The 17,758-nt window shown below is 46.2% G+C and overlaps 6 protein-coding genes across 6 annotated transcripts; 1 reads left to right on the top strand and 5 right to left on the bottom strand.

Annotated features, from left to right (window-relative positions):
- Positions 1–899: 899 nt before the first annotated feature.
- Positions 900–1,977, bottom strand: N7466_000169 (uncharacterized protein; the record flags this gene model as incomplete). Its single annotated transcript, XM_057159567.1, has 6 exons — positions 900–1,084; positions 1,138–1,221; positions 1,281–1,352; positions 1,427–1,486; positions 1,554–1,609; positions 1,676–1,977. The coding sequence occupies 6 exons, from the start codon at positions 1,975–1,977 to the stop codon at positions 900–902; spliced, it is 759 nt and encodes a 252-aa protein (XP_057025815.1).
- A 798-nt stretch (positions 1,978–2,775) lies between these two features.
- Positions 2,776–4,232, bottom strand: N7466_000168 (uncharacterized protein; the record flags this gene model as incomplete). The annotated part of the gene is made up of 4 exons (XM_057159566.1): positions 2,776–3,088; positions 3,169–3,338; positions 3,402–3,832; positions 3,905–4,232. The coding sequence occupies 4 exons, from the start codon at positions 4,230–4,232 to the stop codon at positions 2,776–2,778; spliced, it is 1,242 nt and encodes a 413-aa protein (XP_057025814.1).
- A 1,768-nt stretch (positions 4,233–6,000) lies between these two features.
- Positions 6,001–7,929, bottom strand: N7466_000167 (caspase family protein; the record flags this gene model as incomplete). Its single annotated transcript, XM_057159565.1, has 1 exon — positions 6,001–7,929. One exon carries the CDS (start codon positions 7,927–7,929, stop codon positions 6,001–6,003), a length of 1,929 nt encoding a protein of 642 aa, XP_057025813.1.
- Positions 7,930–9,672: 1,743 nt separating this feature from the next.
- On the top strand, positions 9,673–13,917 carry N7466_000166 (CHAT domain-containing tetratricopeptide repeat protein; the record flags this gene model as incomplete). Its single annotated transcript, XM_057159564.1, has 1 exon — positions 9,673–13,917. The coding sequence occupies one exon, from the start codon at positions 9,673–9,675 to the stop codon at positions 13,915–13,917; it is 4,245 nt and encodes a 1,414-aa protein (XP_057025812.1).
- Positions 13,918–14,261: 344 nt separating this feature from the next.
- On the bottom strand, positions 14,262–15,165 carry N7466_000165 (DUF3716 domain-containing protein; the record flags this gene model as incomplete). Its single annotated transcript, XM_057159563.1, has 2 exons — positions 14,262–15,018; positions 15,077–15,165. 2 exons carry the CDS (start codon positions 15,163–15,165, stop codon positions 14,262–14,264), a joined length of 846 nt encoding a protein of 281 aa, XP_057025811.1.
- Positions 15,166–16,662: 1,497 nt separating this feature from the next.
- On the bottom strand, positions 16,663–17,727 carry N7466_000164 (LysM peptidoglycan-binding domain-containing protein; the record flags this gene model as incomplete). The annotated part of the gene is made up of 1 exon (XM_057159562.1): positions 16,663–17,727. The coding sequence occupies one exon, from the start codon at positions 17,725–17,727 to the stop codon at positions 16,663–16,665; it is 1,065 nt and encodes a 354-aa protein (XP_057025810.1).
- Between the last annotated feature and the right edge of the window lie 31 nt (positions 17,728–17,758).

Genomic DNA, 17,758 nt, shown 5'->3' with positions numbered 1-17,758 from the left:
GGATCATGGAGTTCATATATATGAACGCCGGAGTTTTTATAAAAGCAATGTGTTGAATGTTGAATACTTACTTTATAACTGAGAAATTGTTCCAAAATGCATAATGTCACATTGCGTAATGCCCCTAGGTTTATCCCCTTAATTATATAACGGGAGGAAGGGGTGAAAAGCCTAATATTTATCAAATGACGAAAGGAATTTTCTTTCCCTGTTGCACATATAATGATTGGCCAGAGAGGGGTATTATAGCTAATGGGCAGCAAGAAGAGCTCAAGCTACCCCACAAGACGTCTTCATCGAATCCTGGAAGTCTCGAGAATTATCGGCGGCATCCACGCTTCGAAACCTTGGAACAGTAACAGGAACAGAAACGGCAATCCGGAGGTTACAGCCATGTGCTTTCAAATGCTGTGTTATGCTATAAAATAAGCCGTGTCCAACACCAGCACAACTCAAGTATGCATGTGCAGCCTGGGCCAGATATGGATGCAGGGCACACATTTGAAAGGCCAATTTTGACGTGCTTTGCATGGGGCATAGAATCATACAAAGGGCATCCAGCCTGTTTAAACCGTTTGTAGCCGGGCAGGGACAAGAGTTGAATGTTAGGAATGGAATGTCGCGAAGAATGCAACGCACGATCGTCCCGGAAGGCCGATAGGCCCATCTGTTTAAGCTATGCTGATAGAATTGTGGGGCCTGTGGCCCCCTTGCTTGCGCCAGTTCTGGGGTTGATTCATTCTCGTGATTTTCAAGCTCGGGGGAATCTTCCATGTGCATGACATAGCAGCTTCGAGTAAGGCTGGGAGGGTATATACAGGTATAAATGAGGTATAGTACACCAATTAACTCATGATCTTCAACATTCCGATCCATATCTTGGGGAAGAAAACCTGATATTAGTAGTCGACCTCAGTGTCACTGGAAGAGTCGAAGTCGATGGCAGAAACCTTGATCCAGTCCGCGTGCCAGGTGATGCCTCCATCGGTGCTCTTGAAGTTCTTGTCCGTGACGCTGTCTAGGGACATGACATCAGCGAAACCCTTGTCGGCCTCGCTGAGGGTGATGGTCAAGTTGGAGATGGCTGGAGAGGTCAGTATGAAATATCTTTGAGTGGTCTGATTTGAGAGGACATACTGTAACCAGCGAGCGAGCCGCAGCTTCCAGACCCGGTATAGCATTCGTTGCTGGAGTAGAGATATTGGAGGGCAGCGTCGAGGGCTAAACAAGACATTATCAGTGAATATTCATTTCGTAGCAGCGTGCTGGAGGGTGCTTACTGTCGCTCTGCTTGGAGACTACCTCCCCATCAATAGTGACGATCTGGATGACCTTTTCATCCTCGACAGCGACTTCAATAACAATTTGTCAGCGACTGAAGATAAGATTGTGGGTCGCAAATCAGCAAGTGTGGGCATATACATACTTTCAAAGTCCACTATAGTGTTTTTGGGAACAGTCACGTAGTTCTGACCGATCTGGCCCTCTGAATGAAATGAATCTTAGCTTCGGTGCACAAATCGACTTGCGCATCATTTCCGATTATCACTCACCAGGAGTATAAGTACTCGCTGCCACACACCACTCTCCCACAGAGGCAGAACAACCCCTGAATTTCATGAAATAATTCAGCAAACTGCACCATTAATATAATTGTGAGACATCATATACTCACTGCGATTCTTGGTCAAGAGACCAATTGAAAAGGGGCTGGTAGAGGTCATAGTCATCGCTGCCAGCACTCGATGATGCCCCAACCCAGACAGAGACCCAAACCTCGTCATCGTTATTAGAGACGGTGGCCCCCGATGGAACAGAAGGAGGCAAGATGGAGTAAGTAGCCTTGGTGATTCGGGAATTTCCGGCGGGGGGTCCAAGATAGAAGAGGCTGTCACCAAATACCCATGAATCAGAAGGCTGAGTTGCGACCGCGCCAATGGCACCGATCAGAGGAACGAAAGCATGAACAGGACGCATTTTGAGTGAGTTTTGTCAAGATGAACGAGAATCAATCTAGATCTCGTATACTAGTAGATAAGGAATATTGAAGAAAAAGAGGGAAATGAAAATAAATTCAATCGCAAGGGTATATAGAACACAAAGGCAATTTAGAAAGAAATTCCATAGTAGTAAACACGAAAGTTGAACTGACTTTTTATATTGGAAACATTCAATGTTGAGGTAATTAGGATATAAGCCCAGGGATTCACCAAAAATAAAAATTTTAAGCATGAAACTGGTGGTGGTTCTTGGGATGTTTCAGGCCGAGCTTTGTAGAGAGGCTGAAACCAAAAAGTCTCATATTTTCCCCTTTACATTGATACCACACAGCATTGGTTTCTCTGCCAATCTTGAATGGATATGAAGTTTGCTTGGAATTATCAGAAAAATAGGATATTGTTCATAATAAATCTATTTCTCTATGACTCTTCCAATTCTGGCAGTTTGTTTTTGAACACCCTATCACTATCAACTTGAAACGCGTTGGAACAGGGGCTCGGACAGTTCCTGGATAAGTAATCAATAGTGGATTCTTCCCGTCGGGGCTTTCCTATCCGAGCAGTCGCCGCTTCCCCCAAGAATCAGATCATCAGGTACCCCGTAAATCCAAGTTCTGTATCGAATTCGGTGGCCTGGGTATTCCTTATCAAAGTTTAAATGAGCGTAAAACTACTGTTTATTTCAAGAAGAAATTATATCGAAAAATTTGGTAGACACTTTGTAGACCTACCAGATTAGAACTCTTGTAACATTTGAAGCCAACACTAAGTAAATTCAGGCTTCTCTGAGTGCATTTGCTCCAGACAACAAGTTGGCAAGAATGACGTTTGAAGGCATAGAATTCTTGTCCCTTAGCTTGGCAGAAGTCTCTTTTCCAAAGGCGGGAGTCTTGTATCCATCCTGGGCCTTTTCGATCTTTGGCTCATTCGTAGCAGGAAGAAGATGGGTCGGCATCAAGCCTAGCTGCATCAAAACAGTTCCCTGGTCCCAGGTAATGTGCTCGTGATAAAGACGATCTCCACGAATATTGACTACCGCCATGAATGGAATTTCCATGTCGCGATGCGTAGGTGGGATACCCGGAATTCTGAAAGTGTTGTTGTAAGCAAATTTTCTCAGGCTGGAGATTTTATGAACGTGATAGGTTTGCAACATTGGATAACTTACAGCCAGTCCATTTCCGTATCATGACAGAATTTGAAAATAAATTCGTCGACCACGCGATCAATGCCGATCGTTCGGCTGATCAGCTCTAGGGTGGTGTTTTTGGGGTTCTTGTAAATAAAATGGTCACGATAAAATTCCGTTAACTCTTTGCGCCCGATTCCGCCAGTAAGCTATTGGGGAGTCAGCGCATTTCAATCAATTATGTCAGGTTCTTGGGGATTGGCGAGATATACTGTAGGGACATGATTAACGTATGGCTCTTGGACCATCGTACTCATTGTATGTTCAACGGAGCGGTTTTCAAACTCATAGTATGTGTGCTCATCCCAAATTTGCTCAAGGTCGAAAAATGGACCTCCCATAATTTCTTTCAAAAAGGAGAGATTGCGAGTGTGCGAAACTGCTTCGGCATTGTAATGAAAGTCTGGCTGGAACGGAATGCTGAAAGACGCACTCGTCGTCTCAGTGTAACTATATTGCATAAAGTCTTTGCGTCTTTGAAGCGTGTTTGGCGCGGCTATTCCTGCTAGATGTTGGACCATGGGAATAGATAACCTGGTAAAAATTTCAGAGTCTTCAATACTCCCATATATCACCGTAGCCTTGATCGCCGGTACTTTTGTAACAACTGGTGCCACAAGAGACCACGCGCGGGCACTGTATACTGTGATCCAGAAATAGAATCAACCTGTTGTTTCCATATGACACAGGAATGACTGGGATGGCTGAAACTTACATATTAATCCAACTCGATCTTTGATGTCGCACAGAGGGTTTTCATTCAGAGTACGAGCGACCTCAACAAGCAGTTCTCCTCCTTGTTCGGAGCTCTCAAGAACGGACTCATCAATCGCGGCTACAATGTAGCTTTCTTCGGTCCATTTGATCACTGGCGACGGAATTCCATTTTCGATTGAGAGAATAGATCTTCCAAGATCAGGAAGCACCAAGATCAACCCAGGTCCTGTGCCTCTCCTAGATAGTGGTAGAACAAGGGAGACACCGGGAAGAAGTTGTTCCAGTTGAGGTTTTGGAAGTGGGGGCACGGGCGGCAGCGAAGTCATTTTCATGCACTCGATGTTCTCGCCACAACTCAATTTATCACAACCTCAATATTGTAGAACAAGTGGAACCTTGGAACAAATTTACTTCTGGAGGAATTCTTCACTTGGAGTTTCTACAGTATAGAGAAGCGGGAATCAGATTTGTTCAGAGATGATGTCGGGTAAAGGAACTCATGATTTCTTACCCCGCAATCGACTTCAGTGGATTTGGAGATAAGTTGATTAGACTAGCTTAGGTAAGTAGCACTACACTAAAACAATATAATATAAACAGCCCTGTCATCAGAACCTGGGTTCAAATGTCTATTTCTTCCAAGCTTGAATACAACATTAAGCCGCTCCTTTGTATCTCTTGAAACTAACCTGCAGTTGAACCCCTTGCGGGAGAGACGACTCAAGCGATTCGTTATACCAACCATATTCTTCCAACTGGTGCCCAAACTGCGGACGTCCAGCATGTAAAATGTTTCGGTCAATCCAGATATGATCATTTCCACATCGCGTCCCATTCAAGTACACCTCACATCCAATGTGTGGTTGTTGGGAAGAAGTAGTCGGCGGAATGTCAACATCAAGCAAAATGCGAACGACGTTTGGGTGAGGTCGAGCGTCCAAGGTGATGGTGGTTGTCACCTCCACAACTGGGCCCCATCTTTCATTTTGGAGCCTGAAAAGATGGCTGTTGGGATCGATTTGTGGAATGATTCTCTCGAGTAAATCCTTTTGGTGTCTCGGCAGATGTAGGCCATTGATTATGGCATTTATTGATGCAAGAGCTCGGCGGTTTGCTGCACTTAGAACATCCATTGCCTTGAATGATGAAGATTTTTAATTTGAGAGAATTTTCGTTGTTTGCCAGAGGGTTTGATGAACCGCAGACGTACTAGTACTAGGTAGTACTTGTGTTTGAAAAGAAATATCTTTTTCTTTTGCACAGTGACGGTCTGGCGAAAAAGAAAACAAAGTTCACTTGGCGGCCTTCTGTAGGTAAACAGCTTCAAATTTTGTTTGTGGTCAAGCATCAATTGTAAGCAGTTCAATAGTGTGGTTTAAATATCCATCAGTTGTAGTTCCAAGGTTGGTCTTTACCCCGCTCATATAAGCGATTTGGTGAGGTGAGATTTCCAATACCTGTCTATACTAATATGTAGGCAGCCTATCTAGGCTTTATGTTGAGGCTCAAATGACGTGGAAACCCCAGGTGCCCCTTGGTCAAAATAAGCGATACAAAAAAACTGTAGCTGGTTCGGCTGAGTTTTTGGCCCAGGATGCTGAACATTTGAAGTCAGCCTTGCCATGGATTAATTTGGCCAATCACTGTTTGAGATATATGTTCCAAGAAATCGTATTTTTAGGCAGGATTAAGACAACCAATAACGGATGTTCTCCAGTTTCTAACCCGGGTTATTACTCTAAAATCACCCGGGCCCGGGCGATATCCCGAGTAATCCGTAGAGTACGGTAGGGTTGTTTTGTGCCAAGCCCCTATGTGGGTAAACACTTGAGGAAGCATCTCGCCTTTTGACATTCAAATACTTCTGGGAGAGTTTTTTTTGAATATAATTCTCCGAACAGGCTCGATTTATTTTAGGGATACGCCCAGCGGAGAGACAGGCGCTTGCATCTGCTCTGCGGGTGACCATTTGATTCGAGCTGAATGAAAACAGCTGGACTGTTTGGCATTAATGTTCCCATTCATAAAAAGCTTCCGCCACTCAATGTTGGATGACTACAGTCTCAGACCGATTAAATAATTTGACCACCGTTTTCATATGGCTGTTTGAAGCTTATGGGGTGTCAACAAAAAAGGGAAATGAAAGATATCATAACGGGTTTTCGATATCCTTTTTCCGGTCACGATAAGGCGGCCTCTGCCCTGTACTAGCCGAAGAAGTCGACTTTCTAAAGAGGACTGATCTGTGGCGGTGCTTCGTGCAGCAGCATCGGAGTTTGTCAAAAATTGCAAGTTGACAGGGCGATTTGAAGCCACGACGACCAAGGTATCCAACACCGGTTGTCGTTTGGGTATGTTGAGTGGCCATTGGACCTTGAGTCCCTCAAGCTTGAAGTTGGTACTGCCGATTGTGTGACTGCATCCCGGGGGCAAATCGATTCCATCCGGATTTTCGGTAACTGCGTTGATCTGTCCATTCACCTCGACTTCAAAGACAGACACAAATACAGTATTTTCATTGTCGTTGTTTTTCATAGTCATAAAGATGTTGGAATCCTCGGTGATACCATCCTCGCCGGTAGGATCGATCATTCTTCCGTGACGGTCATTGTTCACTAGCCCCAGCTGGATTTCAAGATCATTCTGTAAATATTCCTCTGCGCTATCACATGTTTGAACGAGAAAGTGCTGCGCGCGAGCCACTCGATCTGCAACACCAACAGCTGCTTTGTACATTGATGGAGTAGGCTCCCTTCCGTAGAACCGCTGTGAGAAAAGTTCCACCCCATGATTGTTGATCACCAAGAGTTTGCCTTTCTGCTGGCAAATTTTGAGCAGTGGGCTCCTCTCGCCATCGAAGCTGCACCTAATAAGTCTGGACAGCGCGACTTGCTTCTGAAGTGCGGCAATATTCGCCGTAACAAAGACTGGCCATTTTTTGTCATTTTCTTCGATGAAAAACGCTAGTGCGCCTCCATCAGGTAGTCTGGACTTTCCGTTTTTCCAAGTGATTATTGCCACAGCATCAAAGCTGCTAGCCTCTTGGATGGTTGCAGTGGCGATCTGAGTTTTCAGGTTCACACATTCCGATCCAGGTGGCATAACCGCGTATGTGTCCTTTTCTCTGACTCCTGCAATCCTGCCAGCTTTTATAATAGCTGTTTGATCAACACCCTGTGTGATGAGGAAGGAATTGGAGTTTCGACAGTCCAGAGAAAATAAAAAGCGACTCTGCGGTCCTTCAACTCGCGGATGCTGCTGTGGAAAAGACATGTTGACTAATTCTTGCACCTCAAGCATCAGTGTCCTCCAAGAGATATGATTATTCCCTGCTCGTTCTATCACACGAGCAAGAGCCTCGGTTAATGCACCAAGTTGCACACCCGAATCGCTTTCATATTCAAACGCGCTCTCCCAAGGTGCCGCGGCGGCAATCCGAACTGCGTGAGGATTATCCCCCAGCTGCGTGCGCTCGCGCAAAAGACCCTTATCATACAGAGACTGGACGTGGCGGACGATATCATCATAAATGACTGTAGGGAGATTCCTCCGCTTAGCATTTTTGACATATCGAGAATCGCGCACCATGCGACCGGAATGACAACAATCCATTATGACGGTGACATTTCGCGTTTTTTCTGTGGTATCAAGCAGCCATTGAGAAATTTCATCTTCTGAAATTCCATGAAACTCTCCTGGAACTTCCTTATAGTCCATAGGAACGATAAATTGTAGCCGCCTTGCCATTTGAGAATCCTGTTGGTCCGCACTCTTTACTCGAAGCGCTTCTCCGCCATGACCTGAATAGTAGACAACAACAGTATCATCGGCGGAGATTTTGCGGATGAGGTTCTGCCAAGCAGAACGAATACCATCGCGAGTCGCCGCAGAACCACAACACTGATAGACTTTGAAACCCCGCTTTCGGAGAATTTCGGACATCAGTGCAGCGTCATTCTCTGGCCCCTCGAGCTCCCCAAAGGGGCTTGCAATGAGCAAAGCGCGACGCTTGGTGGAAGGCATAAGGGATATAGTATGTGAGATACAAGAAGAAAGTTGTTAGAGAGCCTTGGGAGCTAAATTTATGGTGAGAAAGTCCAATCTGATAAACAATCCCCCTCTCCCAATACGCGGTGCCAGCATGAATTCAGTATTTTACAAGTTAAGTCAATCAGGCTTTAAATACATTTTCTAAGTCTGTATCAAAAAAAGGGCTTACTGATTCGAGTGCCATCCAATAGCGAGGGGATAGAAGGGGACGCTAACTCCCTTGATCACTAGTAGGTGGTATCGAACTGGGGCGGTTTGTACTAGTTAGTACTTTGTCAGTCCGCAATTCCGGCCGAAAACCAACAGCTGGTCTACTATGTTTTAGATTACAAAACATGGAATCAATTATTGAGCCAGAATATTTACAGAGGCACGCTTCCAGTGGCACCTCCACCTCTTCCTTCTACTTCTTCGACCGTTTCCCCTACCAGATTACGACGCTACTATGAACCAAAAATCTGACGAGGAGGAAAATACAGAAAGAGAAAATGATTTGGAGCTGGACTCAGAAGACGCCATTTCTGCTGCAAATCTCAAAGAGCCTGAAATGATGCTGGAAGTGCTAGAATTACCCCGCTACCCCCCAAAGAGGGGGGCCACCCCTAGGGTAAGAAGCTCGTTATTCTCTTCATCATGTGAAAGTATCGCTCATACCAATCACCACTCTGAAGGGGGCCTTTGGGGCAATAGCCCGTAAACTGAAAAATATTCCACCTTGTGTTTGGGTTGTCAATGAACATTCCGAAGAAATAACCGTCGTGGTTTCGAAATACAAACCAAATCGCCTTCTAACGAGCATGGGCTTAAATGCCTCTGCAACTGGAGGGGGGCTCAACTTTGAGACTACGGTACAGGACCATATGATAGCCACTCGTTCATGTTTCAATCAGGCTGACAATCTCAAAAGACTTTTGTTGGACCAGCCTCACGAAAGACGCTTGCGCCTTCAGATCAGGGTCGTGAATTCAGTAGCGCGGTATTTCCATTATGGAACCGCAAAGAAGGATTTGGCGTAATCACCGTATTCAAGGGCCTTGAAAAGACTTTGTTTATTGAAAACGATATGGTGCCGCTTGGGGCGACTGTATTTTTTGCGAATAAACCTGATTTACGCATCGAGAAGTACCCTTGACTCTTGAGAGCACTTGAGGGAGCTTCGCGCCTGAATTTTACCACCAAAATATAAATTACGACTAAAGCCTGTATGGGTCACGTGATAAATCAATGTGTTGAAAACTTGAAACATGACGGTGCCCGAAATTCGAATGGTGCCCAAATGGCCCCTATTGATCATGCACGTGTGGAGAAAAAGGCTCTAGTCTACTACTAAGCAAGGGCTTTACAACTTACTACATCGTCAGGTAATTTATAGGGATATCCTATAAACGGCTTATGAACTTCCATAATATTTCGTCTAACAAAACTTTTTATCGAAGCCCTATCACATACTCATTGGTATTTGCTATACTCGGAGCGCGAAATACAAGTCAAACTATCAAATGGTGAGTCATATTACATCCGTGAATCCGTGATAGCGTCAAATAAAAAGTGCGAAGCAAACTTGGCATTGAAGGCAACCTTGGAACTCAACCGTATCAAAAGTCCATGGAGAAAAACATGGGGAACAAAGAGATATTAAAAAAGCAGCTAACCACGTGCAAGATATCAGCGTTCCAACCCAAACCTTGAGAGCAGGAGAAAACCCAAGAAGAAGCAATGAATATTCTGCAAGAAAATGTCCGCCATGCTCAGGCAGCGCTCAAAGCTACCCCCAAAGGCCAGCCCGATCCATTATTACTGTCATACAACCTAGCAGAGGCCCTATCCGCCCAATATCGCGAATCTGGAAACCTGGAAGACTTACAGGAGGCAGTGCAATCGGCGCGGACAGCTATCGACATCACCCTGGACAGTGACCCCTATATGCCATACTACGCAATGAACTTGGGGATATACCTTGTAGCTCTCCATCTTTGCACTGGCAACTTGGATGATTTGCATGACGCAGTGAGCTATGAGCGAAAATCCATCGATGCCACCCCGGAGGGCGATCCCGAGCTAGCGGACCGTGCCGGTTATTTATCTTTTGCTCTCGTCACCAGATATATCGAAACCGGAAACCTAGAGGATTCATATGAGGCATTTCGGCTGGGCGAAAAAGCTTTCAGCTTGACTCCAGAGGATGACCCAGACAAACTTATATATCTGACGAACCTCGCTTGGTGTCTCCATGAGCGCTGCAGGCAAACTGGAGACTTGGAGGTTTCAAACCAGGGAATTCGGCTTGGGGAAAAAGCCATCAGTGATACCCCAGCAGATGACCTAGACCTTCCCGGTCGACTGACTAATCAATCGGCCTCTCTTCACTGGCGCTTTGGTCAGACAAGTGATCTAGAGGACCTTCAAATGGCAATTCAACTAACAGAAAAGGCCATCAACGCTACTGGAGAAGGTCACCTCGATAGACCGGACTATCTAAGAAGCCTTGCAACATACCTCTCAGATCGGTATAAGCACACCGGAGACCTAGAAGATATTCACCGGGCCATTCTGGTCACTGAAAATGCTATAAACGCTGCTCAAGAAGGTCACCTCGATAAACCGGACGATCTAGCAAGCCTTGCAGTGTACCTCTCGGATCGTTACGATCACACTAAAGACCTAGAAGACCTCCATCGAGCAATTGGGCTAACTGAAAAGGCCATCAGCGCTACTCGACAAGGTCAGCCTGACCAACTCAACTATTTGAAGAATCTCTCAATTTACCTCACTGATCGGTATGATCGCACTAGAGACCTAGAAGATCTCCATCGGGCAATTTGTCTAGCTGAAAATGACATGGTCCTTACTCCAAATGGCCGCAACCAATTGGGTGATTTGATTCGCCTCGCGAAAAACTTCTCAAATCGCTATGAACGTATAGGAGATATAGAGGATATCCAGAAGGCAATTCAGCTAGTCGAAACAGCCATCGAGGGCCTTGATGGCCGGAATGATCACCCAGAACTCCAGATCTGGCAGAATAACCTCGCACTCTATCTATCGAGCAGATTCGATCACACTAGAGAAGTGGACGATATAAATCGCGCAGTTCAGATAGGGAAGGAAGCTGTCAATAATACCCTGAAGGATCACGCCGACCACGCCACCTTTTCCGCCAATTTAGCTTCCCATCTCTCAAGTCAATATCAGGAATCGGGGAATTTTGATGACTTGCAGCAGTCAATACAGCTTGCCCAAAGAGCTGTCGATTCTACCCCAGATGACCACGCCGATCTACCGTTCCGGTTCAGCATTTTGGCGCGAGTTCTTTTCATAAGTTACAACAAGACTGGGAACTTGGATGATTTGCTAGAAGCAGTCCGCAGTGCCCAGCAAGTAGTAGATATTACCCCAAAGGATCATCATGATCTAGCGGGTCGGTCAACTTCTCTCGCTACGAAACTCTTGACTAGTTATGAGCAATCTGGGGACTTGGATCAATTGCGAGAAGCAGCCCGCCATGGCCAAACATCAGTCGACATCACCCAGAAAGACGACCCCCATCTAGCAGAGCGACTACAAGCTCTTGCCCATATTTTATCAACCCGATACGATCGAATGGGAGATTGGGATGATTTACAGCAAGCAATTCGCTTAGCCAAAAGCGCTATGTCTACTGGTCTACCCAGCTATAACCATTCAGATGGAACAATTCTACTAATGAATCTAGCAAACGACCTGACAAGCCGGTATGAGCAAACTGGGGACTTGGATGATTTGCAAGAAGCAGTTCGGCTCGGGAAGAAAGCCATCGAAAATATCGCAGATAACGATCCTGAACTAGGACATCTTCAAAGTACCCTATCAAACTTGTTTTTGACCCGTTTCTATCGGGTTGAGAATTTTCAGGATTTAGAAGAGGCAGTAAAACTAGCCGAAAGGTCCATCGCGGTCACTCCAGAGAATCACCCGGATCTAGGTAGTCGGCTGATATCCCTGGCGAGCAGCCTCTCGGCCCGATTTGATCGATCAGGAACATCGGATTTAAGTGATATACAGCACGCTATTCGCCTTACCCAGAAGGCTGTGGACCTTGCACCGGAAGGTCACATAGATACACCAATGTGGCTGAACAATCAAGCCATTTACGTCTCCGCCCAATATAATAGGACTGGAAACTCGGTGGACTTACAAGACGCAATCTCAGTCGCTCAAAAAGCCGTCGAAAATACACCAGACAATCATCCGGATCTGACAACCTGGTTGAATAATCTCGCGATCTACTTCTCGATTCGATATGAAGAAGAGAGCGATGAGAATGATAAGTTGGCAGCTTTGAAGTACTTCTCACAAGCCCTCGATTCCAATACTGCAACGACACGTATTCGTATCGAAGCTGCCCGTCGAGCGATCAATCTTCTTGTTCCGGATGGCCACTTTGATAGAGCTCAATTGCTGGCCGAAAGAGCACTTGATCTTTTGCCTCTCGTGTGTGGCCGCTACCTCAGCCGGGAGGACCAACAGTATGCTATTCAGCAAACGTCGGGCCTAGCTGCCGAAGCATCATCTGTTCTTCTCCAAACTGACAGTGATCCAGCTCGGGCTTTAGAGTATCTAGAGCATGGCCGAGGTCTTATTATTGGGTACCTCATTGACAGAAGGGGTGATACCTCGGATCTGTTCGCTAAGCATCCTAGGGAAGCGGAAGAGTTCGATCGGCTTCGTGCTAAGGCTTTTATGCCTCTGCATCAACAGAGCCCGCTTGAAACCCACCCACAACTGTTGGAAGAACGCGAGGAGACTGTAACACGCCTTGAAAGCTGCCTGGCAGGAATCCGGGGATTAGAGGGATTTGATCGGTTCCTCCTTCCCCCTCCTTCTGAAGTGCTACAAGCAAACGCCACCGAAGGACCGATTGTGGTCGTCAATGTCACATCAATCAGTAGCGATGCCTTAATTGTTCTTCCCTCTGGCATCAAGCACGTTCCATTACCAAACTTTGGCGTATCGAAAGCTAGCCTCTATCGATCCTGGGGCTTGACCCGTAGCTCATCAAGACGGATTGAGTTAAGAAATACGAGAAAGCAAAAGAGCTCACAAGATCTTCTACATGATTTATGGTATGACTGCGTCCGTTTGGTACTAGAGCAGCTGGGGTTTCTATATCTTGAAGATCACACGGCGCTTCCTCGCATTTGGTGGATCGGGACGGGCCTTGCTGCCTCGATTCCCTTCCATGCAGCGGGCGATCACTCACCAGGCTCAGTTGAGAATACCCTAAGTTGTGTTCTTTCCTCATATACACCGTCGATAAAGATGCTCCATTTTGCAAGGGAGAATACAAGAGTGACAGCCGACGCACAGTCGGTTTTGCTGGTCACAATGCCGACAACCCCTGGTGAAGATGATCTCCCTGGAGTCATGGCGGAGAGCCAAGCAATTCACAAAGCAGTCACCACGCCTCATACCGTCACATCCTTGATTCAGCCCAGTGCAGAGATGGTTCTCCATGGACTTCAAGATTGCAGTATCGCGCATTTTGCGTGTCACGGATCATCAGATATGCAAGACCCCTCGAACAGTTTTCTGGCCCTTCAAGGCCAGTCTGATCTTACTGCCGACCCTCTGACAGTCAAGAGAATCTCCGAGTCCCACATGAAGCAAGCCTGGCTTGCGTATCTTTCTGCCTGTTCTACTGCTGAGAATGAAGGATCGGAACTGGCAGATGAAGCTCTCCATCTTGCGAGCGGCTTTCAGGTCGCAGGGTTTGCACACACTGTTGGGTCAATGTGGTCATCAAATGACGACATTTGTGCGCAAGTCGCTGCCGTCTTTTACCGTGAGCTTATTTCCCAAGATGGGTTGGCACAGGGTAACCGGGCAGTCTCGATGGCACTACATACTGCTGTAATGACCGTCCGCGAGCAGAATTGGGAAAGACCACATCTATGGGCCCAATACGTTCACTTTGGTGCTTGAAATAAGAAACCATCAGCCCTTTCCGCAGTGACGCGAGAAGGAAAAGAGAAAGAAGAATACAAAGACTGCCAGAACACCTGGATCAAGGTACGTTATAATCTCCACATCAAATGCATCCAATAGTCTAGCCAAAGATCCACCGGAAGCACTTGCTACCAGAGGCCTTGCTTGCATATAACATGCCTTGACATATATGGATAATAACATCACATCGGGGGGAAAATAAGAAAAAGAACAAAAAAAATAAAAATATGAAATATCTTCTGTGACGAGTAGTACTAGAAGGTAATAAATAAATCCCGTATTAACACCGGCGCTAACCTTATGACATGATCGAACCCGACTCAAAGAGAGTCCAACATTTTCTTGATCCCCCTGTCCAGCTCATTGGCGAGCCTCAAGGCACCCTCAGTCCTGTTCAGGGCCTCAAGAGGAAGAGTAGTCGCTACCCGTCGATAATATTCGGCGCACCGATCAGCAGTAGCCGGCTCTGTCGCTGTGAGGCTGTCTGGATTCTTCTCCATAGCTGCGTGTATGGATTCTCTTTGGGAATTGAGGATTCCGGTCAACTCAGTGACTTGGGCATCCAGCTTTTCCAAACTTTCTTTCATAACACGAGCTTTGCGAGTCAGGACCTTGGTACCTTTAGAACGGGGCCCAAAGCTACATCGCGAGCGCTGCTTAGACCAGTAACAATTGCCGCACTCAGGGTACCCCTCAACACCGACGGTAACGCAAAGAGCGAATGGTCCACTGCCTCTTTCGCAGTGCTCGCATCGATCCTTGCCGGTTTTCACTTCACCGACTACTTGGATGAGGGCGGCTTCGATGTTGGTGGAATCGAAGCCAACTTTGGTCCACAAGGCCCTGGCTCCCCATGACAATTTTTTAGTTCGCAGAGTCAGCTCTTGACGGGGTGGCATTTCTCTCAGGACTTCAATCAAATGTGTCTTTAACTGTTCCCCTAGCCAGGCCTTTGGGAAGAGTGTTTTTTTCATGATTTCGGCCCAGGGACCTGGGGGTAATATTGCAGTCCCACTTTTCGGAGCGGGGATGGTTTCTGGCATTCCATGTGTGGCTGAATTTGGACCTGGCTCATATCTGGATAGGAAATATTAGTAATTAGCCTCCGAGATAAAGTGAGTTTATCGTGACTTACGCGAAATCGCTTTCCTTGGGATCCTTGTCATTGGTCTGGTCTGCATTGGTCTGTTCCCTCTGCTTTCCTTCCTGTATGGATGAGCTCATGGTTCGGTTTTTTGTAGGAGGAATGGAAAGGGAAAAGCGTTGAGAGGAGATGAGAAAATAAAGGATGGAAAAGCTGAATCGGAGGGGTGAAAATGGGTGGGAATTCACTGGCAAGTCAGAATATCACTATCGTGAAAGTTCGTTTTGGGTGACTGGTAGCAAGAAAGTGTGTAGAACACAGATACCAAGTGGTATAACTGTGTATGTTTAGTCAGTTATTCAGATCTTTACTTTGGAAAGAAATCCAGCAAGCCATTTCTATTTGGTTTGGTGCTAAAGGGCTCTACTTTATCCTGAATGGAGGTAGTAGTTGTGACTCTTGTGAGAGTGAATTTTTTTTGGAAACATTGGAAATAATATTAACAAGATAAATGGCTCAAGAAAATTAAAATTTCAGTAACCTGATAGTGAAAAATCCCAAATGATGAAGAAGGTACATATAATAGTTGGTAGTAGGGAATGAAATCTTCTGGGGTTTAATATAAACACAGGTCACATGATAATATACTAGGCCTAATTGGGATGCATTGATGCCTTTCATGCCTGAATCTGCCTGAATCTGCCTCGGGCAGCGACAGCTCTAGACCGCTTTCGATCACTGCTTTTAAAGATCTCACCTAGTACATAGATCTTCACGCTACAACATTAAAGATTTAGTGATAAAATAATAAATATGTCCTTAGTAAAGGAAAACAGACAGAAATTCTAGCTATAAAATTCCCTTTAAATTCCATTCCACTAGAATATGTACTTCAAGATGCCACATTTGCAGGCAAATATGAAGGTCAAGTTCAACATGAGCTTCGCCTGTTCTGACAAGTATCCTAATCTCCTAAACATTTATTTATTGAGAATTTGAAGTAAACATTTGAAAGTTATTGAGGTGATTTTGTTATTCATCAGTCTACTTACTGCATGTAATAGTTCTTCTAGGCTTGTACTATATGAGCTTTCTTAATAGTTTATCAAGTACATACGACCATAGGGTGTGGAGAACAGGGCTTCCCGTCCGCTCAGCCGTACTTAAGCCACACGCCGGTCAGTTAGTAGTATGGTGGGTGACCACATGCGAATCCTGACTGTTGTATGTTTTTTGTCTTCTTGTTTTTGTTTTCCATGTATGTTGTTGATCTCTGTGTGGACTGAACTACTGGACTACTCGGATCGACCTTGTTGGAAGGATCAAGGATTTAAGGTACTGTACATTAGTTACATATAGGATCATGGGCTTGATAGTTTGATAGTAGTACTGGGGTTGTTTTTGAATCAAACAATTATAATAAAGCGTGCAGAGATCATGTCACCTCACCATTGATGGGGCAAAGATTATGTGCACCATCCCCACAGTTAGGGATGAGGTGACTTCTGTCTTTTCATTTCTCATAGTTAACATACGAAATTTCATACACCCACCCCAGTATTCCCCTCGCTGCGGTCACCCAAGGTGAAATCGATTTGCTATTTTTACATGCTTTCGTATTCGCACCGCACAGACCTCTATACACCCACACAGATGTAATCGCCAAGCCAGACATCCGCGCAGGTGGATCCCACATTCGAATTCCACGCTACGATATCAGCCACTGTAATGCCCTCACTGCTAGCAATGGTCGCGCACGTGTCACCCGAGCCAACAAGCCAGAAGGTAGTGCAGTCGCTTACCATGCCCGGCTCATCAGGCGTCGGCGTCACGATACCATTGCCAGTCGAGGTGGTCGTGGTAGCCACAGTGGAAGTGGAAGCGGAAGCGGAACTATTAATGCCGACGCAGACATAATATCCCAGGTCAAGATAGGCGCAGGACGAACCAACGGCCGGGTTCCAGGCATAGAAGCTGGATAGGTCGATGCTATATTCGGTGGCAATGCCCTGGCAGGTGTCACCGGATTCCACGAGGTCGAATTTGCTGCACGACGCGGCGATACCGGATTGAACGGGAGTGGGCACAGAGTCAACGCACACGTAGTCGCCTACATCGAGGTTGGCGCAAGATGAGCCGACGGCTGGGTTCCAGGAGTAGAAGCTGGAGAGGTCGATGTTGTATTCGGTGGCAATGGACTGGCAGATGTCACCAGATTGAACGAGGTAGAACGCGCTGCACGAGTCAATCATGCCAGATTGAAAAGGGGTGGGCGTGGTGATCCCGTTGCCGGCAGTAGTTACGCTGGCAGTGGTCGTGGTCTTCGTGGCCGTAGAAGTAGTGAAAGTCGTAGAAACAGTGGACGTCGAGGAAGTAGTAGAAGACGAGGTAGTAGATGACGAGCTAGTAGTGGAAGACGAGGTAGAGGAAGATGAAGAGCTCGTCGTCGCAGCAGCTGAAACAGTGCCAACCACGCAGTAGTCCTGAGCAGCCACAAGGGTCGGGCAGACGACAGACGGGTTCAGAGACTCAAAGGACGCCTCGGTCAAACCCCATTCAGCGGCGAAGGACGTGCATGTATCCCCCGAGCTCGCAGCCCATTCAAAGTCACAAGTGACCTGACGCGGGACCAAAGCCATTCCCCAGGCCATGTTCAGCTGAGCAAAGAGGAAGAGACCAGTTTGAAGTGATTTGGGCGCCATCTTGAATGTTCGAGTGTTGATGCTTGCTTCA

The sequence above is a fragment of the Penicillium verhagenii genome, assembly GCF_028828195.1.
Source record: "Penicillium verhagenii strain IBT 33310 chromosome Unknown utg000002l_segment0_segment0, whole genome shotgun sequence".
Classification (NCBI taxonomy): Eukaryota; Fungi; Ascomycota; class Eurotiomycetes; order Eurotiales; family Aspergillaceae; genus Penicillium; species Penicillium verhagenii.
The sequence above is the reverse complement of the archived record's forward strand: the minus strand, read 5'-3'. Positions and strand labels throughout refer to the sequence as shown.